General features: G+C 46.6%; 1 protein-coding gene across 2 annotated transcripts; it reads left to right on the top strand.

The window, feature by feature from the left end:
• Window positions 1-677: 677 nt before the first annotated feature.
• PDGFA (platelet derived growth factor subunit A) lies at window positions 678-26036 on the top strand (the record flags this gene model as incomplete). 2 transcript variants are annotated; one of them, XM_080354229.1, is made up of 6 exons in its annotated part: window positions 678-740; window positions 1866-1962; window positions 9098-9202; window positions 11010-11197; window positions 18229-18355; window positions 25903-26036. In XM_080354229.1, 6 exons carry the CDS (start codon window positions 678-680, stop codon window positions 26034-26036), a joined length of 714 nt encoding a protein of 237 aa, XP_080210355.1. The 2 variants fall into 2 exon arrangements, with proteins under 2 accessions (XP_080210355.1, XP_080210356.1); XM_080354230.1 differs by lacking the exon at window positions 25903-26036 and adding an exon at window positions 19902-19957.
• Window positions 26037-26743: the final 707 nt, after the last annotated feature.

Genomic DNA, 26743 nt, shown 5'->3' with positions numbered 1-26743 from the left:
CAAGGCAGCCCGCGAGATCTTGCAATATTGCTCCGATTTATCACTGCTATTATTCGTAATTAGTTATTATTTTTAACCTCACCCCGCCGGGGAGGGAAGCGGGACCGTTCTCAGCGGGAGAAACAATTCGATCCGTACCAATAAAGATTTTTTTTCCCCTTTTCTGAGAAAGGGGCAGAGGGTGGAGGGCGAGCACAGCGGGTGGGGGAGCAGCCGGCAAACACAGAGATCCCTGAGTCCCGGCGCGGAGCGAGAGGCCGCGGCGGCGGGGGGAGGCGGGACCCAGCGCCGCCCGCCGCGAGGGGGGCAGCCGCCCCAGACAGGTGATGGGCGTTTCGGCTGCGCTCCGGATCGACTCCTTGGGTTTCACTTTGGTCTGATCTAAGCAAATATGCAGAAGTACCGGCTGGTCTAGTCCTAAGAGCCAAGAGGAGCGAGCGAGAGCGGCAGAAAGGAGAGCAGCCACGCTCCCGTAGCGAGGGGAACATACAAACAGCGGCAGCGCCGTAATTAAACCACCACCAGCCCCGACCCACCCTGGATGCGGAGGACCCCCGAGCCACCCCGCTGCCTTTCCCCTGAGGGATGGTACTGAATTCCTGCGCGGCAGGAGCCGGCCTGCAGCTCCTCTCCATCAGCGTTGCCTTCCCTCCGTGTCTAAAGTGCACTAGACCGAGATGAGGACCTGGGCTTGCGTTTTGCTGATAGGTTTTGGCTACCTGTCCTTTACCTTCTGCGAGGTAGGTGAGAGCGGCTTCCTGCGTTCTCGGTCTCCGGGGCACGCCGCAGCCGGGGGTCGGGGGAGCCGGCAGCGGAGGGCACGGGGGAGCGGGCTGCCCACCTGGGCTCCGCGGGCATCTCCGCGCCCCGGCCTCGCCGGGAGCGCTCGCCGTGCCCCAGCCCCTGCGCGCCCCAGCCAGAAAGCAAGTTGCCATTTCATGCATGCCAGAGATGAAGGGGAATGACCGTGCATTCCGCTCCGGGGCTGCTGGCTGCCCTTAAAAATTATACAAATAATATATAATGTGTATATATATATATATATATATTACATATTCACGCCCCGAGGGTGCAGAAGGGCTGCGGCTATTTACAAACAGAGCGGAGCGCGGAGCCGCCTGGCAGCGGCCGCCCCCGCGGCGCACGGCGCTGCACGCAACCGGCCGCGGGCACCGTTAGTGCCGCGGGCAGAAGTTGGTTGGATCCCCCCGCCCTAAAACGCCCCTCCCCGGTGTTCGAAGATCACCCGGCTGAGCGCGGGCGAGGGTCGGGCTCCAGCGCGGAGCCCCGGCTTGGGGTTGCTACAGGTGGCCCCGGTCGAGGCGAGCGCGGTGCTCGGCGCTGCACGGTGACTCCTTAACTTTTCTCGGGAGCGGGTGTGCTTGGCACTGGGAGCCCCGGCGTGGGCGCTGGTCGGATGGCGGTGGCCCCGTGGGACACGGTCCCCCTCCTCCTCCCCGGGTCGGGGGAGTCCGCGCCCGCGGTGGGCTTGGGCGGACTCCAGCAGCCGGCTGCCCGGGGTGGGTTTCCAGCCGTCGAGCGGGGCTCGGGGAGAGGAGGCGCAGCTGTGCCGGGCACAGGCCGGAGCCCCGCGCCGCCGCCCGCCGGGCCGAGCCGTGGCGCAGTTGCGCAGGCGGCGCGCAGCTCCCGCGGGCGCGCAGGCGGGGGCGGCGGGGAGCGCTCCAGCCCCCGGCGGAGCGGGGGGCGTGGGTGTGTATTTTTCCCCTGCTTTAATCCAAAGATATCCAACAAACACCCTGCACCCTCCATAAAACCCCAGACCCCCAGGCCCCCAGCCCCGAAGCGCGAAATCCTCGGCGCTGCGCGGGGCTGCGCGGTGACCCGCGGTGTGTGTGTCTTTGAAGGAGGCCGAGATCCCGCAGGAGCTCATCGAGCGGCTGGCGCACAGCGAGATCCACAGCATCCGCGACTTGCAGCGCCTCCTGGAGATTGACTCCGTAGGTAAATTAGTCCCGTCCTCCTTCCTTCCGCGCCGTCGGCCGCCGCCGCCCCGGGGGGGAGGCACCGCGGGCGGCCGCGGCGCAGCGCCCCGAACGCGTCTCGCCGCTCCGGCGGCGCGGCCCGGGCTGCCTGGCCCCGGGGACGGGAGCCGTGCCGGGCGCAGCCCCCAGAGCCAGGCTGCCCTGGGCAGGGGAGCTTCGGTTCAAAGGGAGGCGGCGGCCAGGGGGCCGAGTGGGAATTAAAACTTCGCGGGGGGTTCAGGGCGGAGAGGGACCTGGTGACCCTCCGTGTTTTCAGACCTCTCCGGCTCTCAGCGGAGAAGAATTTCTGTAAGGTTTGTTGTTGGTCTTGCATTGCTCTGTTATCTTTAAACTACTGTCCTAGAGGTATTTAAAATATTTGAAACAATATTTATGAATGAAGTAATGTCTCTTCAAGCTCTGGGCTTTATTAAAAGGAAAATAAACTGGCCACGCTGACTTTAAACAGGAACCTGCGTATGAAGCTTACCCTTAAAAATACACTTTTTTTCCCAAAAGAAAATATTGCAGGGTTATTTTCTGCATCATTAGGCATGCAAATGGGTGTAGTGAGAACGTGCAGTTCAAACAGATCATTGCAGCAGTAAATCAGGTCTAGAAGCGCTGTATTACTGCGTTCCTTATCACTTGGTTTCACTTGATGCACTTTGTTCCTGGTGATTTCTTCCCTTAGTTGAGAGAGAATAAACCCGGCACCTTTGATGTGCCCAAGGGAAACCTGCATCTTTCTGAAGAGCAAACATGGAGAGAAATGAATGAGTTCTTGCTTGCGTTGGTGCTGGGCCATCTCCTTTTAAACCATATGCTGTGTGTTTTTGTAAAGTCTGCGCCAGGTTCAGTCACCTTCATTCAGTGTTGCAGGATCCTTCTAGAGTTTTAACTCACTGCTTTTTGTATAGTGCTGTATTAATGAGCAGGAATGGACTAGGAACATGTTTTACAGGCATAGCTTTCAATTTTCATGTTGATTAGGGACCGAATGGTTTCCCATTACACTGAAGATGGGAATATTTCTCTCTTGCACAATACTTTACCAGAGAGGCTAATTACTAATTACCAGATTTGTTGGCATCGGTTTAATATTTTTGGAGAGCAGTGCTTCGTCGTTACTGCTTATCGCTGCAATTAAAGAGCTTTCACAACAGGGAAGGGGTGTGCAGTGCATATTTCCCCACCGAAGGCTGTTTGGGGCCAGACAAGTGCACTGCTGCTGAAACGTGGCTCCCGGTGAGCGCAGTGGAGGGCTTGGTTGCTGTTGCAGAAGGGCTGGATCTGAGCGCTGGCCTGTTAAAATACTGCGTGTTTCTGCTGCGTTTGAGGCAGGAATCTGTAGCTACCAGAATACATTATTTTTTCAAATACCCCAGCGTAAGCAGCACATGCTTCATTTTTAAATACCACTTAGAAAGAGAGCAAAAGTTCACGTGGCTCCATTGCAAGAGAACGAAGCAGCGGCGGGAGCTGAATAAATCAGTAGATGTAGCAGAGAGAAATTTATTTCACAAAATAATGATTTACCTCGTGGCAAATATTAACCAGGGGGTGCATGACCAAAAATGGAAGAGGTTGGCCACAAGTTTCCCATTTGATTTTGCTGTTTTCCTGCAATTTGTCGGTTTAGGAACCATTAGAGAAACAAGACACATAAATATTTGACTATTTCAACATGAAACAGTAATGCTTTAAGACGTGAACTCAGTATTAAAGACTAAAAATATTCAGCCTTTCACCCTGTTCTTGCTTTGTGCTCCTTTGCTGAGCACCGGCAGGATTGGATCTTCATAGAGTAAGTGGCTCTTACTCCCCACATTTGCATTTTCTGAGCACAGTCTTCACTGTCTTGAGTAATTCTTATTAAGGGTTTCTCAGAGTGGCTAATTGAACATTGAAATCAATGTTTTCTTCATTAAACAGGATCGGGTCTGTTTACTATATTTAGTATTAGCTTGGATTAGCAAATCGAATGTATTCTAGTTGTCCCTGGTAAGATGATATTGCTGAAATGCGTTTCCTTAGGGCTGTCAGTGCGTTGAGCGCAGGGCGAGTTCAGCGAGGGTTTGCACAGTAGATACAGTTCTGTGTCTTAAACTGAGGATCAGAATAAAACCGCTCCAGTGCTTATTTTCTCCCTCGTTTTAGTGCACGGTGTTGCCGGTCTTTCTGCGTGCAAGTAGCCCTGTTTAAACTCAGTGGGTGGACTTGAGAATTAAGAATGATCTTGTAGGGAAAGAGTTTGCAGGATCAGGCACGCATGCAGAAAATGTCCGATATTCCTGAGCAACAAGGCAGAATCTGTGAAAAATGAAGGGAGAACAGTCATTTCTCTTTCCTGCAATGCAAAGCTTATATTTTTAATTGGGAAAGTAAGTTTTGCAAGGCGGAGTGGGCAGGTTTTTCTTCTATTCTGACAGATTTGGTGTCTATATTGTAGCGCAGAGATGACTGATAACCCCCTTCATAAAATTAGAAACCACACCCCCAGACCATCTGGCATATTACTTAAAGAAAAACACAACCCAACATGGAGCTGATCATTGTATTCAAAAAGGAAAATCCAGGCCAGTTTGTCAGCGCCCGGCGCTGCGTGTCCGGGTCGAAGTCCCCGTAAAGGCAACGTACCAATTGTGTTTATATCAGAAAACAGGTTAATTTGCTGCGGTTGGGATCCATAGTCGGCGCCGGTTTCGTTGGCGTGACAGAGAGCAGTGTGTGACCCTATTTAAAGCCGAAAGCGTGCGCGATGCCGGGGAGCGGCAGCTGTAGTGTGCGGAGTACAGTTTACTACGAACAGACTCAGCCACCGAAACGGGGGCATTTCCTCGATTCCGCTCTCCTTGGCTTAGCAGCGCGGTTTGTCTCCCCGCGCGTCACCTCTCCCATCTGTCCCGTGGGAGGCAGAGTTCATTTCATCACCTATTATGTTTTCCTCCCGCTGGGAACAGCTTTTCCCCGTCACCTCCCCACGTGGGGCAGTTTGGGGCTGAGCGCCCTGCGCTGCATGGTTTGAGGGCATCAACCGCAGGGTCACCTTAGGCCATGTGAATTTAACGGCCTGTGATTAAGAACTGGCAGAGCAGCTTTTTGCGAAGCGGAGAAATGTCCTGAATTCGCCGTTAATGGTTTCGCGGAAAAGCGTGAGATTGCTGCAGAGCTCAGCCTATTGGAAAATCTCCTGGGGACTTTGTGGCGCTCGAATTAAGGATGTGGTGGTGCAGGGTGTTGCCTTTCCTTGCGCCTCTTAAACATGACAAGAGGAGGGCATCTGCCATGTGTGTCCTGTGTTTCGCCTCGGACAGAGCAAATACTCCTTCTCCTTTCCAGCTGGTCAATCACATGTAGGTAAAGGGGAAGAAAAGCTAAACAAAACAGGATCTTGCAGGCTGCTACTTATATTTCCTTTAATAGATCAAAGTTGAAAACTTAATGACATCGAGCTCTGCATTTGGATGTCAGAAGGGCATATTTTGCATCAGCCAGAAAGAAGATCAAACAAACAGATTGACGTTGCCTTGGGCTTTCTGGCTCTAGGACCGATTTGTAAGGCAGACCATTTGGGTTTATTGTACCTTACATTGAATTCCTGAAAAAAAAAAAGAGATAATGAGAATTTGCTAAGCTGCTGCTGTTGATGCTAGAAGTCTTGGACCTATACTTCTTGGATCCACATCAACGTGACATCTGTAAGGGTTTGTGTTAAGACTGCGGATATCGGAGATTGTACCTGACATAAGCTGTTTGGGAAGGAGACGACAGCGTGAAAGTATAAATCGGTAAATATAAACTAACAGTAGTCTTAGGATACTTTCCACATGCTTATTTAGGGAGAAGAGTAGTCACATATTGGCAGAATGTCCCAGGAGCTCTGTGATTTATACTCCATGACCCAATGGGAAAGTGCCAGTTTGACTAAAAAGAACAATTTCAGCTACACTAATGGATTGACCAAGGCTCATGGCAAGAGTTTTTCTACCCATCGTTGATATGTTGTCAGTACATAGGAGATTACAGAGAAATTTCTTGATCGTCTGCCATGAAAGCATTTTTTTGTTATTAAAATGTTAAAAAAGAGAGCGACATTAATCTGGCTCTGTGCAGCATCCTCCATCTTCGCTTGGTGACAAGCAGCGTTCCATTCTAAACTAAGAACCACCCGTGTCTAAGTTTTCTGCTCAAAGCCTCATTTTGTGAGGCGCTAAGCACCAATAAACACCTTATCCTGCAATTTCGTGCTCTTAAGTCACTACAACTGATGCAGCTCAGTTACCAGGCTTCTTTCAGGTCAGATAGAGAGTGTTGTTTGTAATTACTGTACCATCGTTGTTTCAATGGGATAAATGAAAGTCTTCTGGCCACACATCAGAGTCAATCGTGGGTTTCAAGGGTGACTTTCTGATTTTCCATCCTGGTTGGGCAGGACTTCCGTTGACTTCAAGATTGCTTGAAGTGCCTTGATTTTCCCATTGACTTCACGGGGCTATGGAATTCCTTCCAAATGCTGGTGAGGTCGGGGGGACACCAAGTGCCTTTAGCATTGTAGTGTCTTCTGGCACCAGCCATGTGCTTCATAGTTCTGTTTATTTAAAAAATAGAATCAATGCTGTGTTGCTAGAAATGGTACAATTTGTGTTGCATAATGCATTGGGGTTTGACCGGGAGTTGCTCTGCAGTCTGCTGTGCTAGCTGCCTAGATCTCGTTTCTTAACCCTCACAACGAGACGTGAACTCACAAAATGATATACATGCCTAAGATATGTAGCGAGACAGTGAGATACAGTATGAGCCAGAGGCCTTCTTCACCTTAGAAATCATCTTCTAAGCAACACATGCTCCTCGGCATGTCATTTTGCTTTATAAACATGATGATAGAATATGGCTAATTGCAGCCGAGTTGAGCAGTTATATATAAGCACATGGCTTAACATATTGGTTAGCTGATCATACTATTCCTTTTAGTCTTACCAGTTTCTTTAAACAAGACAGCAAGAAATCAGTCACGTTAGGAGGGAGCGGTGCCAGCGTGTTGGACGCAGGATTAGGGCCGGAGGCTCGGGCTGTAGCGCTGGCATCAGCCGTGGTTTCTCTTCTCAGCAAGATGTCTGTGCCCACCAAGCAGTTCGGATTAGAGGCATTAGTTTCTTGTTTAATCTTTTCTAAACACTGCACGCGGACAGGGATACTTCTCGCTCTGAGCCCGGCCTGGGTCTTAGGCTGAGCAGAGCTCACGCTGCTTCCTTTTGAGTATCGCTGCAAATCGGCTGAGCCGAGGGAGAGGTTGGGACAGCTCGAGGCTGCCAAAAAGGAGCTGGGTCTGAGGGTGCTGGGTGGCTGAGCGGAAGAGGCTGGAGGAGGACCAGAGCGGATCCTCGTCGTGCACGGCCCCGGCCGGGGCCAGGGGTGGCCCGGTGCCACCGCGATGGGCGCGGGAGACCCGGCCCCGCGCCCCAGTCAGCGCAGACTTTCCCTGGGGTCTCAGGCGAGACGTTCTATTCACCCCACTGATGAGCTTTATGGAATATGGGGTACAATATGACAGGACTGGGACTGCGGATAAGGCCTGCTGTCAGCTAACCAGGTTCCAAAATTTCCCATTGAAATCAATGGGAAACAAGCACTCCACATAGGAAGCAGGAGCCAGCTTATTTGGGTAAATGGAGAGTATGGATTTCACACTGACTTGTTTCGGACAAGGATCCGTTCAGCTGATGAGGAGAACAGGCAGGACCCGCGGGTGATCCTGGCGCTGCCTCTTGGACCTCTCCTTTCATCTCTTAGATAGTGTTTCCAAGGAGTGGAGCGGGACCCCAAGGCACAGAGCTCCTTCTGAGGTGCTGAAGGTGCCGCTCTCTTCACGTCCTACCAGGCTCTGCTGGTGATTTCACCAGCTTCATGCTCTTCAGGGCAGGATTTCCTGCGGGGAGGAGGAGCTGGTCGGTTTGTAGGGCAAACCCTTACGATGTGCGTTACTAATACGGCTGAGAATAAAACCAGTTCCAGGGCCACAATCAGCTGTGGATGCAGAGTGAACTGGCAGCAGGGAGCGTGACAGTGCAGAAGACACAGGACTGTGGGATGTTGTAGCATGTAGAGGAGGTAACTGAGTGCTGTGTAATAGCCATCATGGTTTTCTTTGGAGCCAGCAGTGAAACCCTGAGGCTCTCCGTGCCGTTGCAGAGGGCACTCCGAGCAGCAGTGTGCTGAGGGTCTTAGTTTTGGTGCACTGGGATCTGCTCGCAGCCCTCAGTTTGCTTACATTGCCCTGATCCCCTGTTTGCAGACTGTGCTCGTCGCTGTTGGAACCCCACGGCACGGGACACGACCTGGACTGCTTCACTTAACAAAACTAAATACTTGGAGCGGTTGTTTTGTTGTTTTTTATGATAAATGAAATGCCAAGTTTTCCGTCCTTGCTTTTTCTCATGGCCCTTTAACCCATGTGGTAGGCTTATTTAGGGAACAAGACAAGCCTGGATGCCGTCCCAGAGTTTGCAGTAGCTTCAGATGCCCCTCCAAAGGTTAGGATACTTCACAGGGGATTTGTTCTGCAACAGAGAGGCTGAAAGGAAACCCATGCTAGTTACTTTTTGCTTTTGATTCTGTCCTAGTACTGCCCTGAAAACCAAGCGCATTTACAGAGGCAGCATTGTTGCTGTTGGGTGTGTAATACCATATTTTCTACCATAGCCTCATGCCAGAACTTCAAAAACCTCCTCGCAAGAAACATTTCAAGTGCAATATTATTGTTCTTACTTCTGCACCTTTCCAGGAAGAAAAGCTTTATTATGCCTTTCACATAAAAATGCAACTGTTCTGCTTTAGATACGGTTTTGTGTCACAGAGTGTGCACTGTTTCTGGGGGCTTGCATTGACATGGATATTAGAATTCAATTGTGCATGCTTATACATGACATGTAATGTTTATGTCTTCCTTGCCTTATGCCCTTGCAGTTGCAGTGACAAGAGTTACCTTACACTAATTGCAGCAGGATTTGGTCTTGTGCCTACGAGCAGCACAGATTTCTATGTATGGAACAGCACTGTAGTGACCTTCATGCGAATAACATACCTGAGGTTTAATATTTTGTTTCCTGTTCTAGGATACGATGATGTTTCAGAAACAAACTTGAGATCCTATAGCGTTCATTCTGCTAAACATGTGCAAGAGAACCGTCCTGTGCCCATTCGCAGAAAAAGAAGCATTGGTAAGAGAACAGCTATTTGTACTTGGGGAGCAAAACCAGGGGGTGCTTGTGGTCAGCCAAGCAGGACAGTGCACTGGGAAAATGTGACACGCACAAAGGAAAAAAGGCCATTTCTCGTTCCTGCCCTCCTTTTTGCACAGAACAAGCCGTTGCCTGAGAAGCTGTCTTCTGGAGGGTGTCCATAGCAGGCAGACAAGCACAAATTCTTTACATTCACTGTCTTGTTGCAGCATGTTAGAAAGCTAGACCTTGGGTAGAAAATGCTGTGATATTCCATGTATAATTCATAGTGTGGGGAACAACTACAGCAGTGTGCTTTAAAAAACACCAACAGTTGGTAGAGTTTTCAGTACAGAAGCTCCACAAAAGGAAACAGCTTGACTCTTTATTCCAAAGAAAAAAACAGTTTATCCAAAAAATTAAAAGCCATTGATGGGAGCGCTGGCGCATTGATTTGCTTCACTGCACAGGGCAGCAGGCGTGTTTACAGGGGGGTATTTTTCTTATTAAACAATAATGATGGTGATACAACAAAGCCCAAATATACATTTAGAGAGATGGTGATGAATTTTAGGGTAGGACGCCTGTAGAGAGCAGCGGTTCCTGCTACACGCGGCACCTCGCTCTGCAGGGTGGCGAACGCCTCCCGTAAGTGTCAGCGAGACCTGGATACGCGCAATAACTCGCAGGAGTTGCCATCTACCTTGCGGTATTTGGTCCGTTAGTTTTCTTGAGTTTGTGGCGCTGAGGGTTGAAAAGAAGAACATCTCACTCTATTTAGCCGGCTGAAGCATCTCTTTCAGAACCCAGCCTAGATTTTCGTGTTACGGGCACTTCTTGTGCTTCAGAAGTGACTGAAAAAGTGCAGGCGGTGTTCCAGTCCCTGACACATCCACCCCAAAGCCGCCCCTGCTTCCACCGCCAGGCAAACAGTCCAAGCTGCCTCCAGAGAACGCCCCATCAAGCAAGTTGTCCCTGCAGTTATTTTCTGGCCTCTTTTGAATTATCGGCTTGACTTGTTAGGCAGTCCCTGAGTTGAGAAGGATACATGGGTTGGATTTTTCGTGGCAGCAGCGCAGAGTCACTCTATGATCCCCATATGGCTGAAATGGTTCTTCACAAGCTCACCTTCCCTGAGCCCAGAAGGCTGTTGTTTTAGCTGCAGGTTTTCTGGTCGTACCACTCTTGTGGTTTTGCCTCATTCAAGAAATAACAAATTAAATACAACCCACCGTGTACAAAGCTTTGATAGCTGCACTCAGGAAAAGTTACATTTGCCCTTTGGGGTGGCAGATGGATGGACTCACAGAGGTGGGGATGTGAAGGAAACCCAAGACTTGGAATTTTCAAGCTGGTGCAGGTTGTTTCCCTGCTGAGCCGGTTCAGGTGTGATACAAACATCCCCAACGCACCTTCTGTGGTGGCGTTTGCCTGGTGTTGTGTGTTTGTGTGATAATACGTGTGCAATGGTGACCCCAGTGTTGTAAAACAACAGCTGCAGTTACGCGGTCACCACGGGGCTGTATTGGAGGACCATCCAACCCCATTTTCCTGTCACTTCTGAAGAGCCAGGGTTGTTTTATCTAACGACCTTTGCTCCCAGCTGTGTCGGGAGCCAGACCCCTTAATTCAGGGCTGGGCTATTGGGAGTGTTTCTCTAGGGTAGCACACCTGGTTTAGCGGTGGGCAGGTGGCACTCAGACCAAGAACATCATCTCAACCTGCCCGCCACAGGTGCCGCTTGTAAATGGCATTAGTAGAGTGTCTGGGTGCTCACCTGGCGGTGTGACTCCTCTTGTGTTCGCAGAGGAAGCCATCCCGGCTGTCTGCAAAACACGGACGGTTATATACGAGATACCTCGGAGCCAGATCGATCCCACCTCCGCCAACTTCTTGATATGGCCGCCCTGCGTGGAGGTGAAACGGTGCACGGGCTGTTGCAACACCAGCAGTGTCAAGTGCCAGCCGTCGCGGATACACCACAGAAGCGTCAAGGTGAGCAGATCGGGGCTGCACGGCCCGAGAAGGGTCCTCTGAAGTCTAGAAACTCCAGGTATTCTTGTGGCTGTTCTGGGGGAGCTGGATTTCATTACCCATCCTTGTAGCCGCAGGGTCTGATACAACACTCCTCTCCCATCCGAGTGGGCAGATGGCCCTTTCAAGTTACATGATCGCTGGAGAATCTTGGGTTTGGATTTGGTTTTCACAGGATTCCCTTTAGGTTTTTCTTTTTTTAATGAAAATAAAGTTGATTGTGTCTTTCCCATGATCTCGCACAGTACAAATCTTAAGAGTTAAGAAGATAAAATGACTCAGGGGGCATTGGACTTAAAAAAATAAATAAATCACAGTGTGGAATGCTGTTTTCTTAATTAAATATTATGCAGCCTAAATTGGGCTTTTATATTTGACAACATAACACTTTTGATCTGAAAAAATGTGTTTCAAATTATCTTACCCCGGGGATAGAAGACTCAGCGGCTTCATGCTGTATTTACTCATTAGACAAAATCCCTGTTGCAATTTTCCAGTAACTATTACGTGAAATATTTCTTATGTTCATTCGCCTTCACTGTGTTCTAATTTTTATCAGTATTTAAACAAGTACTGTTGATTTACATCCGTGTGTCGGAGATTAGACTTACTCCGAGCATTTATATTGTTAAGACTATGAGTTCTTGTTGCCCTAAGTATTTTAAGAGCAGAATTTTACAAAACCCAACACATTCTTGAACATAAAATTGCCCGGTAGAGCACCCAGATCACTGTGCTTGCCATGGATTTCCTATTGAGAAAGGTGCTGTTAATGTAGCCCTGGGTGTCCTGGATACAAAATAAGGCATCTAAGCCGTTTTGTTGTTTTTCATGCACACAGACCTGCATCTGAGCAGATTTTGCTTTTTAAATTTGCTGAACATCTGAAAAATGTTTTAACACCCAAATAAGCTGCAGAAACATCTGAACGTATTCCCTCAGTCTTTCCCCGAGTAATTATACTCTACACTCGCTTGCTGCCCTTTCTTAGCAGGATATGCTTTGCAGAAACAAGTTAAAATGAGGAAGAAGATTGGGATCAATAAGTTTGGGGCTGGGAACAAACTGGGGGAGTTGAAGCACTACAGGTGTAAACCATCCAGAGCAGGAGCTAAACAGCAAGTGCCTCAGGGTTGTAACACCTAGTGCTGTTGCCTTTGGGTTTGATGCAGTTTCCAGTTAGTTTTGTGTAGCAGTTTGTGCTTACGAAGCAGCTCGAGGTGCCCAGCAAAGGGCTGAGCTGTGCGTTGTGAACCCGCTGTTGGTAGCTGTGCCTGTTCCCTGCCCCTGCGGCGATGGGGAGGATCATGGGCAGAGCGGTCTGGCTGTCCCAGTCCCCACTGCTGGGGACACTGAGGAAGCTGCAAACCCCACAACGTGCCCCAGCATGCTGCTGTTTTAAAGAAATCGGAGTTTCTCCCTCAGTCTTCTGAAAGCGGTGTTAGTCCTTTTAGGTTTGCGTTCATTTTAGTAGGGCGCAAACTAAAAGTAGGCTCAGCTGAGCAGCTGCTCTTTGTGGCTGTGTAAATATATTGCCACCAGCAATATCAATATACGTCAGCCAGCTTTGGAGGACTATTTTATTTCCAAAGCTCCCAAGACTGCCCCAAACAGTCATTAAGTAGAAAGGGGAAAAACGGACAAGAGGTCAAGCAGGAACAGGATGTTCATTGTGAAGGTTGTAGGCTGACCCCACTGTCACACCAGAAGTTTCTGAACGGAATCCATATTTATGCCCTCTGGAGTTAGAGCCTCTTGTAGCTTGGGTGGAACTGATGGTTTTGTGAGGCTTTTGCCATCCCGCGATCAGAGCTGGATGTCTGCTCATGCTGTTCAGTAGCCGGTCCGGAGTGGGGGTCCCTGCAGAGGTAGGGGAGCATGTTTGGAGACTCTTCTCAGCCAGTCCCACGGGGCGTCTGGAAAGCCATCCTGTGTTTCCCCTGATGTCAGGCTGCATAAAAGCCCCCTTTTGATTAAACACTGAAAAGGCTTTCCCCGCTTCCTCCTCATTGACAAGGTAGTGAGATCATAGCTGGCCCATTCACACTAGAAACATGTTCACCCAGAAAGGTCAGCAAGTGGGTTTGCATCATCCGACGGGTGAAGGCAGAGGATGTTTTCTTTGTCTTACTGAGGGCCACTGGCGTCAAGGTTAAGAGACGGTTGTGCCGCGTGGGAGGAGCAGCGGAGGTGTTTGTGTTGGGGCATTTCTTTCTTGGGAGCGTGGTTCAAAGGCTGTGGGGTTCGGGGATGTTCTTACTTGGCCTTCACTGAGCTTGGGAATTGGAGCTGGAACCCCGCGCTGGGGTTGCTGGTGGAACAGCTTCCCCGAAATGGATCCTCCAGGGTTTCCCCTTCGTGGGGTAGATGGATAAAGGGTGGGTTTCCTCTGCACCATAAGAGGGTGAGACGGTGGGCGCACAGCCTCCTGGTCTCAAAGAAACCTCGGCTTGGCAAGCTGCACCTGTACAGCGCTGCAGAAATCAAACAGAAATAGCACGGCTGGGTGGGAGTTGCTCTTTGATCGGAAGGAGAGGATTGCGTTTCTGTCCGGATGGAGAAGTGGTGATGAGGTTTGGTGAGTTAGAGGTGTTGGTGTCTGTTACAAATATGTTTCCTTTCCTGTCTGCAAAAGCATTTCAGTAACATCTGCAGATTCTGTTGCTTCTGCTGCTTGCCAGAGCAAGTATTTACCAAGTAGCAGACCGTGATTTATCTGGGGTGTTTCTGAACTGAGACTTCCCAAGAGGTTTCTCATCGTGTTGAGCATGATGTTCTTCATGTATTTGGTCACAGCAGTGCATAACAGTTAATATCATAGAGCAAATCCTGCCTATACTGCTAATTTTGAACAGCCAAGCTGAGTATCGTGGTTGTTTGCAGCAATGCTTATTTCCAATCTAAGAAACAAGAGCTAAAACCACTCCATCTACCTCAGCTTTGTCTTCTGCTTGGCCTTGAGCCATAGCCGTATCAGCTTTAGCCATTGCTGAATATTCAATGTTGAGCTGATTTGGGGAAATTTAACCCAGTATATTCTTACAGTAAATTGAGGGAAAGACCCAGAGAAAAGGAGCTGGAAAGGGGGGAATGCAGGAGCGTCTCCTCAGCTCATATCTGGGGTTGTCCAAAGGGCTTTTGAAGAGAGATGGGAAAGAAGGGCAAGAATTCAGAGGGAGTTGTTCAGCAGCCCCTGCCGAGGTTAAAAAGGCCTTGCAGAACCAATTGTGTGTGTAGGAAAAATGGCTGTATATGTAATGTTTGCAGGTTTAAGAACATTTTTCTTCCGTGACTGTTTCTGTCATCAGGATAAACAGCACTTTGATTTTAGCTGTAGCTTAACTGGAGATTAACAGCACTTGGTTGGGACCTGCGGGCAGGACCAGCTGGCAGGTATCAAAGGTCAGTTGAAGAATGGGGGACAAGATGGAAAACCAGAAAGAGGGGCCTGCAACCCCAGCACAGGGTCTGGCTGCTCGCAGGGGAGAAGGGGACACAGGGACCCCACACGAGCCGTCTCTCCCTGGAGCGGGTACTGGGTTTGCAGCAGCACCCTCCAGTTGTGCCCCCGGCCGTCCCCCTGTGTGCGCTCAGGACAGGGCGCCCCCGGTCCTCGCTCCCCAGCAGGGAAACTCTCCCTCCCCTACCCCAAATAACTGTGCACGAGACTTTACTGAGGAAGGGGTTTTGCCAGAGGAGCGCCCCGTGAGAGTCTTCAGTGCGTGTTTTGGGATGGGGGCTGCCGGGATCGGAGGTGGCAGGGCTGCCCGCCACTCGCCATGCTGCCCGTGCAGGGGAGGCAGCACAGCTGGCACGGCATGCACAGCTGGCAGGGCATGCACAGCTGGCATGGTGTGTCCTGCAGGCATGGTGCGAGTTGTGCCCTCCTGCCCATGGACTTGCCAGGCCCCGCAGAATCCCCGTCTGGTGCCTCTATGCGCTGTTGACTTAGGTCTTCCTCGCAGACTTGGTGGCTGTAAAGGTCATGGTTGCAAGATGAAGGTGTATTTTTCCTCCACTGTATCAGTATGCATTTATTTCAGTGTGGAAGAAAGGCGTTCAGTTGCTCTTTGGTTTGATTTCCCGGCCTGTATTTAGCGATCCATCCCATGAGTTTTTGCTGTTGTGAGGAATTCTCTGTGCTCAGACTTCTTTTGCAAGGTCCTGCCCATGATGAATATTGGCTTTGTGCTGGGGGCGTTTTGGCCATTTCTGCTTACAGTCTTGTTCTTTTCCTGCTATTATTACCTGATTTCATCTCTGGGAAAGGTGTTCCTATTACATTTCCATTAGGCCACATGTTTTTATCAGATTTTATTTTCATTTTTACTTAGCCACCACACCACACCTCAAGACGGTACATAGAGTCCACAGTGATGCAAGTGTGGTGCCACTGATTATACATCATTTAACGAAGCTGGTCAGTTATTTCACTGCCTTTCTTTTAGAGAGTTTTTAGGTAGTGATACTTTGTGGTTTGCGAGGATTTGAGGATTTTCAGTTTTGTTGCATTAGAGACAAGTAAAAGGAGCTGATGTTGGTTTGTTGAGGACCGAGCATCTCCAAGCATGTGTAATACACTTAAACTGTGCCGGAGACACTGGGGAGACAAATACAAGGAAGAAACAAAGGTGCTAACACAGGGCCCAATCCTGTGCTGTTTGCTTAGCTGTCCCTGTTCATACCCACTGAAAATGTGACCTGCATGTGCCATTGTTCCAGACGAGCATCCCGTGTGGCCGCAGGTGTCAACAGGGGACACCAGCACAGCGACTTATCCCGTTTGTGCTGCTCCAGTTGGAGCGTTCGCAACATCTTCCAAAACAGCATTCCTTCAACTTGTGTAGCATGAAGTAGGGCAGTGGAATGTGTGCTAGATTGTACTTTAACTACAATAAAAACTAGCTTTGAATTGCTGTATAAATTCATTATGTTCTTCAAAGTATTATCTTGTTTTTTTTCCCTTTTGTTTAATACCAAATAGCCACAGAACTGCATATATCTTTATGTTTGGAAAACCAAGCAGAACAAGGACAGACTTTAAAAAGCTTGATTACAGTTTATTTTTGTTGCGCGTAGTTTTCAATACGACTGGCTTATTCGAACAGCTGTAATAAGCATGGCAGATCTGAAAGCTATTTTGTGATTCCTGGGCCTCGTTCTTTGATGATTGAGGTGTCTTAATTACTGTTTGTTTTTGTAAATCTTAAGGATTCGTCATCCTTTGATGCCAGATGACTCAGTTGTACCATACATTTTCAAATCTTTGTGTTCCAAGGCTTGATGGAGTTGGGTTCTGGTAGGAGATTTGACCATGGAAGTATTTCAGCAGAAGCATTCTTGTTTGTCACGGCCAGCTCTTAATTTGTTTATATGGAGATGTGATAGTTTTGGACGGTACCTTTCAGTGTGGACACTTTGGTTATTGCATCTGTCTCTGCAACTTTGGTTTGCTGGGTAAATGGAAGAGTGATTCTGGAACTAGAATGTGTTTCGTTTTGTTTTTCCCCAGTGGCACTGTTCTCCTTTTGGGAGGGCCAGGGAATGATTTTCATAGTATAAAGGTTGATTGGGAGCATTAAATCCCTACCAAACACACGAGTAAACCATTACCGGCAAAGTCTAGTGTAGTTGTGGATGCTGAATTTGGTAGTAACTGCAGCTTTTGGTTGGGTCAGACTTTACAGCTCTGTCGTGTTGCTTCTGCAGAGACAACCAGCCTCTTCTGTCCTTCTAAGTTATAATGCACACCTGTACTATGTAGTCTTCCTGTTTGCAGGGACAGCCACATCGCAGCCCCCTTTTGTGACAGATGAATCACTAGTAGGACTGAGAGGCCATGATTTAGTTTCATCGATTTCCATTGCAGGCAAATGATTATCACCTGTTGATGCAGTGTTTAACACAACTGTAATCTGAACACCGGACCCCTTGCACACTGTGGAGCACTCTCTCTGCCCACGTAGTGCTATATTCCTTTGCATGGCCGTGATTATCATGCCCGTAACACTTATCGCAAGTCTACACGCAGCGTCCCACAGCCCACGTCGGCAGCCAGCTCTTCGGTGTTCTTGCCCCCTGTTCCGTTCCTCCTCTCCTGGCCGCCGAGTTGGTCAGGACATCCTCTTGTTCAGTGTCCCCACGCCCCAGTGTCCTCCTTTTCCACACTGGTTTCCTTCGGATGAGAGACCCACGTGTATCCGGAGCTGCTTCAGGATTATCCTTCCTCCAGCCTCACCTTGCCCTCCAGACTTGGTTGTTTTAAGGATGCTTTGACCCAAAGTGGAGCAGTGCAGTTGGAAGCAGTTGGGTGGATGGAGAGGCATAGTGGGAATAGTGTACTTGCCAGCTATCCACAATACAGTCAAGTACTGGATCCAGTTTGCGAGTGGTAGTTCCCTTGGACCTGAGAACTGCATGGGAACTCGTGTAAATGAGTCCCAGGTCATTGCAAGGAATGAGTAGGGTTGAGTTGCTGCTTTCTAAGCTGATATTCAGACCCTGGTTGTGTAAAGAGTTGGGCACGTAACTTTCAGAGGGCTCTGGAGACACCAGTTTTAAATGATAAAACCTATTCCAAACCAACCTAATGCCTTCACTGTGAGCCTGCAGCTTGAGAGCAGTGGTTGGGTCAACATGAGCACAAGATGACGCTGGAAGTGGCAGTCTGCAGCAACAACCGCTGGTGTGGATCTGTATGAAAGTTTATTGTGATGCATGTGAAAACTGAGTTGCTTAAAGCTTCAAAATGAACGGCAAATTGTTTTATCTCTTGGGGGAAAAGAAAATTGTTTCAAACTGCTGAACTTGAATAAACAAATAGTCTGTGCAGTAAATGGTTACATGATGCACAATTAAGATAAAACGTGATTAGTATGCTAACATTTTATATTGGTTTGGCTACATTAAAAAATAGATGTAGTTATCTGTCTTCAGCTCTGAACTATGACTGTGTTAATGTGTCTCAGTACATACCTCATCGTATTTTATAGGTGGCAAAAGTGGAATATGTTAGAAAAAAGCCAAAATTAAAAGAAGTTCTGGTGAGATTAGAAGAGCATATGGAATGCACCTGTACATCATCAAATACTAATTCAGATTATAGAGAAGAAGAAACTGGTATGTTTTCCTTTTATTTTTGCATTAATGCTGATGTCGTATGGACTTTATTTTTATATTAGTAAAGAATGTAAAGCAAACTTTGCTTCCAGTGAACTCAGCAGAGGAGCTCCCAGCTGCTTCTCTGTGTGCTGAAGATACAAAATTAGGGACAGTTTGTGCTGGATAGAGTTGGGATTTGAAGTTTAAAGTGTGTCAATTCTCATTAGGTTAGCCTGTAAATAAATGCAAATGTCCAATAGGATTGAGGTCTTGCTTAACTAAGTTAAAGTTTGCCATGTTGCAGCTTATTGGTGAACTCTGTTGCCTAATTTCTTTAGACTGTGTGGAGACAAGGCTAAGCTGGAGATTTACTTGACCTTGGGGAAAATATTAATGAAATGAATATAAAGCACTTAGGAATAAATTCAATATTCAAGAGTAAGGAGTTTTGAAACAACATTGCCCGTTCCCGTTGTTTTCTTACAAGAATTTATTGTCAGTTGTCACGTTAAACCCAAGTTTGCCTTATCAAGTTTGCCTTATTTACGTTACCATGGGGGAAGATTTATGTGGAAAAATATTGATTTTCAATCTGACTTGGGTAAAACCACCTCAAATCTTTAGCTCAGATCCTCCTGCTGGGGTGCAATCAATCCAGAACTTGACACGTATTTGGGAGACCCACTATAGGAAGCTCCCTTTGTCCTAAGTCTGTGGGAAGCAGCCTCAAAAGTGTGTTCACATTTCTGCTGGGAATTTAGGGGTGCAGGAGACCCAGCCCAAACTTAGGAGTAGGTAAATACAGGAGGAGAGCTGCCCAAAGGTGATGGGGTTTGTCTGCTCTACGGTGTCCAGCCAGCACGGAGACATAAATCTGGTCTAAGCAAATGTAAACTCAGCTGCTGTGTACAGAGCAGAAGAATTAGGATTTGTATAAAAGCAAAGTTAAGCCTCTGTGATTTTGTTTGACATCAATTTATAGTCTGAGCTGAGCGTTTTAGCCGAAACTAGGTTATGAGTAGATAAAATCACATTTGAAGTTATTATTTTTATGTGTGTGTGGTTTGGTATTTTTCCTATGTCTTCTACTTGGAAAAACAGTTTTCACTACATCAATTCTAGTTTTTCCAAATGTCTTTAATCACCACAGACGAAGCAGTTCAGATTTTCAGGTGAAAACTTCTTTGTGATGTCTGTGAAAAATGGAGTAGAATTGTGATGGAAGAATTATAGATTTCTAGGATTTAATTACTGATAGGAACGTAACTCGCACCAGCGAGTGGATGGGGAGCTGAGAGCAAATGTTGAGTACTGCATGGGAACAGTAATCATAGATGGGTCTTGGACATGACGTTTGCAATGCCAGCTTTGTTTATTATTTCTTTACTTTTGTATAATTACTTTGTAAAGGGAATGTCCAATCAGATGCTATAAAGTTATTGCTTGAACGCAAAGGGTAATGAGATTTCTTTTAAATGTAAACGGTTTGAGTATTTGTGACTTCAGTGTTCAACGAAACGCGTTACCTTAGGGCTTTTTACCAGCCCTGCCCTTATGTTAACAGGAAGGCCTAGGGAATCAGGTAAAAAACGGAAACGAAAAAAGTTAAAACCAACATAAAACCTTCTGGAACTATTTGATACTCAGGTAGGACCTATATGCTGAACACCCTAATGGCACAAGTACTGGAAAACTTAATCAAATGTCATCACTTCAACTTAATCACTGTTCGAAATCTTGACACTTGCTACCTCAAGGCTGCAAAGAGATTAGATTTGATTGGCTTTGATAATTCTACTTGCTGGTATTTTTCCTTTAAGCTCCACATCACCATCAGCATCTTACATTCTTCAGCTACTTCCTTTTCTTGCTTTTTTTTTTGTTTTTGGAGGGTGCTAATACTTCAGCTTCTGAAATCTCAAGTTCCATTGCCTCTGCTTTTGTTTCATTATTATTGATTTCCGAGGTCAAAGCATCACATAATAATGCATGAACGAATTTCCAGGTTCCAAATTGTCGCTTTCCCAGTCGTTGTCTGTAAAACATTGAGTGTACATAGAGAAAATACCATTATATGCATGACCATCAACCCCATATTTTGGCATGAGCTGGGGTTGATTTACATGCATCTGCGATGGTCTGATGATCTCTCTACCTGACAAGGAAGATGCTTAGAAATGCCATTTGTTGTGCAGGGTTTTTGGTCTGTTCAGTCTCATTCGGATGACGACTGTCATCAAAATCCATGAGGTTTTCAGTGCGGTGAAAAACCCTCTCAGTGCAAAATTGACTGAAATCCCTTGGCCAACATATTAGCGATGTATGATGATGGCGATACACCTTCCAAATTCAATATGGAATTCCCATTTCTTAATGACTCGAAACGATACGAACTGCAGCTCTTGCAATTGATTGTGGTATTTGGAGCGGGAAGGATGTGGAGTTTGCAGTGTATGATGTGCCCAGCGCCTGGATGATGCTCAATTGAATTTCAAGCACCTGTTTTTGCACATAAACTCCCAACGGCAGTTTTCATTTATACCGATGTATCATTTCCAAAGAATGCTAAACTTGCTATCCTGTTTCAGATTAACAGGTATTTATTGGGAGTAGTATGATAGAAGCACAGATTTTCTAAAATTCAACTTTAAAAGTGAGCATGTAAACTCAATCAGAGCAGCATTTAGAACAACTTGTCCCAGGTTAGTGACTCTTCATGCAGAACAGTTTTTCTTAGTCATCTGCTTAGAGGATGGGACATTTGATTCTAATCATAGAGTTATTGTATCTTTTTTCTCTCCTGCAGATGTAAGGTGAAAATAAGCTAGAAAAAAAACTTCTCTCTGGGACATGGATGTACATGGTTTGTTACATTCCTGAACCTACTATGTATGGTGCTTATTGACTGTATACGTTATTTGTTCTCCTGTGTGAAAAAAACTGGCTCAAAAGAACACTTAATGAGAACAAAGAGACAATGTACATTTGTTCAATGTGACATCAAAGCAAGTATTGTAGCACTCTGTGAAACAATAGGAAGCTTCCCTGTCCAAAAAAAAAAAAAGAGAAAACAAATGCAAGAAAAAGAGGAAAGAAAAAGAGACAGTTGAATGAATGGAGGATACCAAAAGTACTCAAAACATGACAAAAATCTGGGTGAATAGTGGATTTCTGTCCGAGGAGTCAACGGTGCTTTACGTCAAGAAATGTGCCTGTGTTCTTGATGGAGACGATGGACACTGGTGGACTTCAGGCACAAAGAGCAGGAATGTATGAAACGATCGAATGCCACGCAAACACTATAGAACAATAAATACATCCTGGCTTGGTGGTGTTTCAAAGTCGATACAAAAAACCTTCTGGGGAGCCTTAAGTGGATTTTATTTTATTTTATTTTATTTTTTACACCATAAAGTGATTATTAAGTTTTCTTTTTACTCTTTGCCTAGCTTTTTATTATCTCTTGGACTACATTTGCCAATAACACGTATACAAGACTGGTGTAACAATAAGCCGAACACAAAACATTATGGTATTTCTCCTAGTGGGATGCAAACTAATGAGATGTATTAAAATAAAGATGGTATACCTATGCATAATTTTCTAGACGTTTCTTGGTTTATGTTCCCCAACCTCCCCCATAATTTAAAGCATTACATAAAAAGAAGAAAAAAAAGAGAGATGTGCGTGAACAAATCATAGGATATCCATGCAAAAAGCCTTTTTCTTTTCCTTTAGGACTTATGCCAGTTGCCTACTAGTGATATTGTGTTAGCGATTGTCATTCTTCTCAGTATACAGATACCTTTATTTCACATGTTGGAGCTGTGTGAAATGTACAACTTCTTGTATCTGCATTGTACAATGTCATGGTGGCATGGGAACTACCTTGCTGCAAATATTTGAACAGAACCTAAAATTCTTTATTTTTGGTAAAATGTTATGCTTTATGTGTATTCAACAGAAATATGTGTTTTTTGTAAAGGTGAAGTTTGTATTTTTATCTAAAAATTAACAGTTTTATATACCTGAGAAAGCCTGCTATGTTTTCTTGAACCAAAAAAAAAGAAAAAAAAAAAGAAAAAAAAAGAAAAAAAAGCATTTTGTGGTCATATTTTTGTAGTAGAATAGCCCAGATAGCATCCAAGTCTATTTTGACGATAGCAGGGCCGCTGACTCCGAGTTCTCAAAGCGGGTGGGCTGAGTCCCGTTGCGCTTTGGGGGCGCGGGGCCGTGGTTTGGACGACGTGCCCTTTGCTTTGTTCTGGTTATCGCATTGGACGTGTAAAACGAACCACTGGACTCTTTCGTTCCTGAAACGCCTGCAAAGAGGTGAAAGGGTTTTCTTGTCTTGAAGACAGTGTTTCCGCTCAAATAAAACCCATCTTAAAATGTGAATGGACTGTAGAACCTTAAAGCAAGAAAAGCGAGAGAGCTTTTTCCATGTCTCTAGCTATAGTTCAAACATTCCCCTGGTGTTCCTGTGGCTATGTCTGATTTCAGCCCTCAGAGCAGTGGTAGCTCACAGGCGTTATTGGCTTCAGATGCTAATGCAGAGATAGACTTAGTCCCCGTTCTATTTTGTGATCATTTTCCCAGTGTATTCGTGGAGCACCAAAACTGGAAATACATTTAACTAAGATTGTCTGTGCTTGTTTTCCACTAAGTGTACTGTTCACGATGTTATGCACATGAATGTATGTGTCTGCGTTTAAAAAAAGTGTATAAAATGTAATTTATATATTTATGTTTCAGTGGGATGCCAATAATGTTGCTCCGGTCCTTTTTTTTGTCTAAAAAGATATCTAATGAAAAAAACCCCACCATATATCCATTAAAACCATGTAGATGAGAAGCGTTATGTGGCCCACTCAGACACTGTGCAGCAATGAAAGGATGTCAGAGTCACTTAAGTGGAATAATGCGCAAAGCAGCTTTTGGAGAGCCCTGTGGTTGCGCTGGCCTAAGAAGGCTGCGCTCGGATCCGTGGGCCAGGTTCCCTGGAGTAACTCCCTTGGGTATAATGGAGCTCTGCTGATTTACATCACGAGTAAGTCTGGCCCTATAGTAAAATCTTGGAAAAAATAAAAAGAAAAGCCAGCTGAGAGGCTTTGTTGGTGCCAGCAAATAACCGTGTTACGCCAAATTCAGCAAACCAGGAGAGAATGGAGACTGAACGGAGTCTTTTCCAGTAGTTGTTTGTTTGAGACTTGTAGTCTCGAGTTAATTTTATGAACCGCACAGGAGTCTTTGTTGTCAAGCACAGTGTTTATGTGGCATGCAGCAGCAAACACAGAAATCTCAGGGCTATATTCTCAGCTAGTATAAATTGGCAATGTTTTTGACGTGGCTGCCCCTAAGCTCATTTACATCAGATGAGGATCCAGTCCGTGGTTTTTAAAACCGCAGGAGCAGTGTCACAACGTGAGCGTCATTCACTGTATCCAGCTGAGATATTGCCTGCCAGCCCTTTGAACAGCACGGGCTGTGCTCCTAGTCCTGCGTCTTCAGAGCGGCAGATCCGCCCAGAAGGAACAGTAACGTTAAAGGTTGTGACACAGGAGGCGTTAATTCAAAGTTAAGTTGGACATTTCAAGGGCCATATCCTCAGCTGGTGTAAATCACCATCGCTCCATTGCCTGCAATGGAGCTGTACCAGCTTACACCACTTGAGGGGCTGGTCCCTCATTCTTGCTCATCCCGTTCACTACTCGGTCCTGCAGGGATCTCAGATTTTCGTGTACTGTTGATGTAATCCTGTGTTCTCTAATACTTAAGCACAATAAGTGAATATAAGAATGAGTGTCAGACTTAACTTTGAACGTCCAAGCTCTGAATTGGTTTGTTTCACCATTGTGGCTGTAAATTAAACGGTTCTCTGTGCATTTGTGAATGCCGTGTCATATCTTCTTCCGCTGTCCCCCGGAGGTGGACTCCCCCTCGATCTTTAAAGCGTTAGAGGGAAGGGTGTGAGCAATCGGAGCCGCGAGGGATCCGGCTGACCGCTCTGTTGTTTGCGGGGTGGGGGGCGAGAAGGGGGCTTAATGAAGAAATTGATAGTTTTGTAAGTCACGTTTCCATGCAGTCCTTTGACACCTCGTTGTTTTTGTCCTTGCGCGCGCTGGGTGGAGATCTGGGGACAGGACGTTTGTCTGGTTTGCGTTCTGCCGTCCCTTGCTCTGTCCGGAGATTTGGAAGTTGTTGGTCTGACTTAAACCTTTTTGAGGTCTTTTCTGGTGAGCAAGTGTATGTATAGGGGACTGCCCGAAAACAGTCTCAATGTTATAATATGGTGCATGATTCGTCAATTCATTACATTTAATTCTGTGCTTCATCTTTCCAGAGCTGCCCTTTGGTTGCTTTCATTGAGCGAAACCAAGGATTATGTGCTTTGCTTTCCTTTTCTCCTGTCCTCCGCCCCGCTTGGCCTCTGCTTTATTAGACAGCCCCGAAGGTTCCCGGGCAGCCCCAGCACTCCTGTGTCTTTGAGCTGAGGCTTTTTACTCTGCTTGGAACAGCATCTCATGGGTCTGCTCCCTCCGACCGGCTTCGGTGTTCCAGCTCTGAGGTTCTCTTGGGCGTCCTTCTCGGGTCCGTCTTGTCTTTTTGTGGGCTGCTTTCCAGCTGTTTTCCGCCCTTCCCATCCCTGTGTTTCTGCCTTTCAAAAGTGATTTTCCCTTCCTCGTGTCTGTCTCATCGTGTGTCTCTTCTCTCTCCCGCCTGACAGAACAGCCTGTGATCTGTTTATCTCCAAGTCGATTGCTTTATCTAGGTATGGTCCCGGAGATCCTGTCTTCCAGGCCTACAACTGACCCCCAAATGGAAGACGAATGCTGTTACGTAGACACACGGTTGTGGAGAGAAATAATTCATCTTTGCATTTGGAAAAATACTCATTACTGAAGGCGCCCTGTTAAGCTCCGTCCAATTCAGCCGCAGCGTAGCTCTGGAGCAGCGGCATTGAAGCTATTCCAGACATCTGACACTTCAATTAAGATCAGTGGCCCCATTTATAATTTAATTTGAAAGCGTACCCAAAAGCAAAGATGAAGTTTCAAAGCTACCTCAGATTTGCATGCTCATATTTTACTGTAAATTGAAGCAAATCGCGTTCGTAGGCCCCTTTCATGGCTTTGAAGATCTTACTCTGATTATTTATCTGACCTTCTCTTGGGCTGGAAATTGTGGTTTTGTTTTAAAACAGAAAAAATGTGGAGGTTTTCAGTTAAGTAATTTTCTTGGTGTTTGTAATATACAGCTTCTAGTACTGGCAGATCTCAGAAACAGAGTCAGGTGGAAATTGCTTAATCCCAGTTACGTTTGCTTTAATTTCCGATAACAGAGAAAAGCCAATCAGTGTTGCGTTCCTCAAAAATCGATCTATGTTTTGTATTTATTATTCCTTTTAATTGCTGTGTGTTTTCCCACATTTTAACAGCAAGGTATTATGTCATGTCAGAGCTTTTCTGTGCCGCTCTTTGCCGTAGCATCTCTGCAGCACAGCCTTGAACTGCTTTGTACTCGTATCTCCTCTGAAATAAAGAACTATTGTTATCCCATTTTAGGCGGGACCGAGGCATGGAGAAGTGGCTGTGCAAGGTCACACAGCAAGGCTCTGGCAGAACCAGGGAGAGGACTCAGGTCTGAGTGCTCATCCAGTGCCCTAAATCACACGACCATCTTCCCTTTCCAAGAATGAATCCTTGCACCCTTAGAGCTAAATACTGAAAAGATTGAGGGTAAGTCATTTTGCCTAATTATTGTGCATCGGATACGTGATCGAAAACCACTGCCGTGTCGGCAGAGAATGTAGTGGCTGATCAAAATCCAGCTTTCTGCCCATGCAATTATGCTATCATGAGCTAGTCATTTCCTGCATCTCTAAGGAGTCAACCTTTTGTGACTTACAGTGAAAATTACGCTCATAGGACAAACCAATACTCCAATTTTATGGGAATTTAGGAAGATTCAGTAGATAATTTTCATTGTACTTCGGTGTCCTTCATTCCTTTTATGGCGTGGGTAACAGTTCTCAAGGGAACTGTTTTTATCATGGGTCCGATCCTGATATTTTTCTTCCCAGCCCCTAATATGGAAAAGCACTTGAAGAGGTGCCTGTGTTTCAAACCGGTGCCTGGGCACGCTAGTAACTTTGAGCAAACGTGCCATGGACCTCGGGCGAATGGAGCAGCGTTGGTGCTTTATCGCTCTTTTTCGGCGGGGGGTGCCATCCTGACACAGCGTCCCAGGTGTGGGATGGGGTCCTTGTGTTCTTAGGGCGTTGAAGTGTGTTGTAACAACCCCAAAGATGGCGTAACGACTGGAATATACAACTAGAAAAACAGCTGGAGAATTCCAATCTTTTGTACTCCCGTGGTAGTTGCCATTTTGGAATTAATATTTGTT

The sequence above is a fragment of the Nesoenas mayeri genome (assembly GCF_963082525.1).
Source record: "Nesoenas mayeri genome assembly, chromosome: 15".
NCBI lineage: Eukaryota > Metazoa > Chordata > Aves > Columbiformes > Columbidae > Nesoenas > Nesoenas mayeri.
The sequence above is the reverse complement of the archived record's forward strand: the minus strand, read 5'-3'. Positions and strand labels throughout refer to the sequence as shown.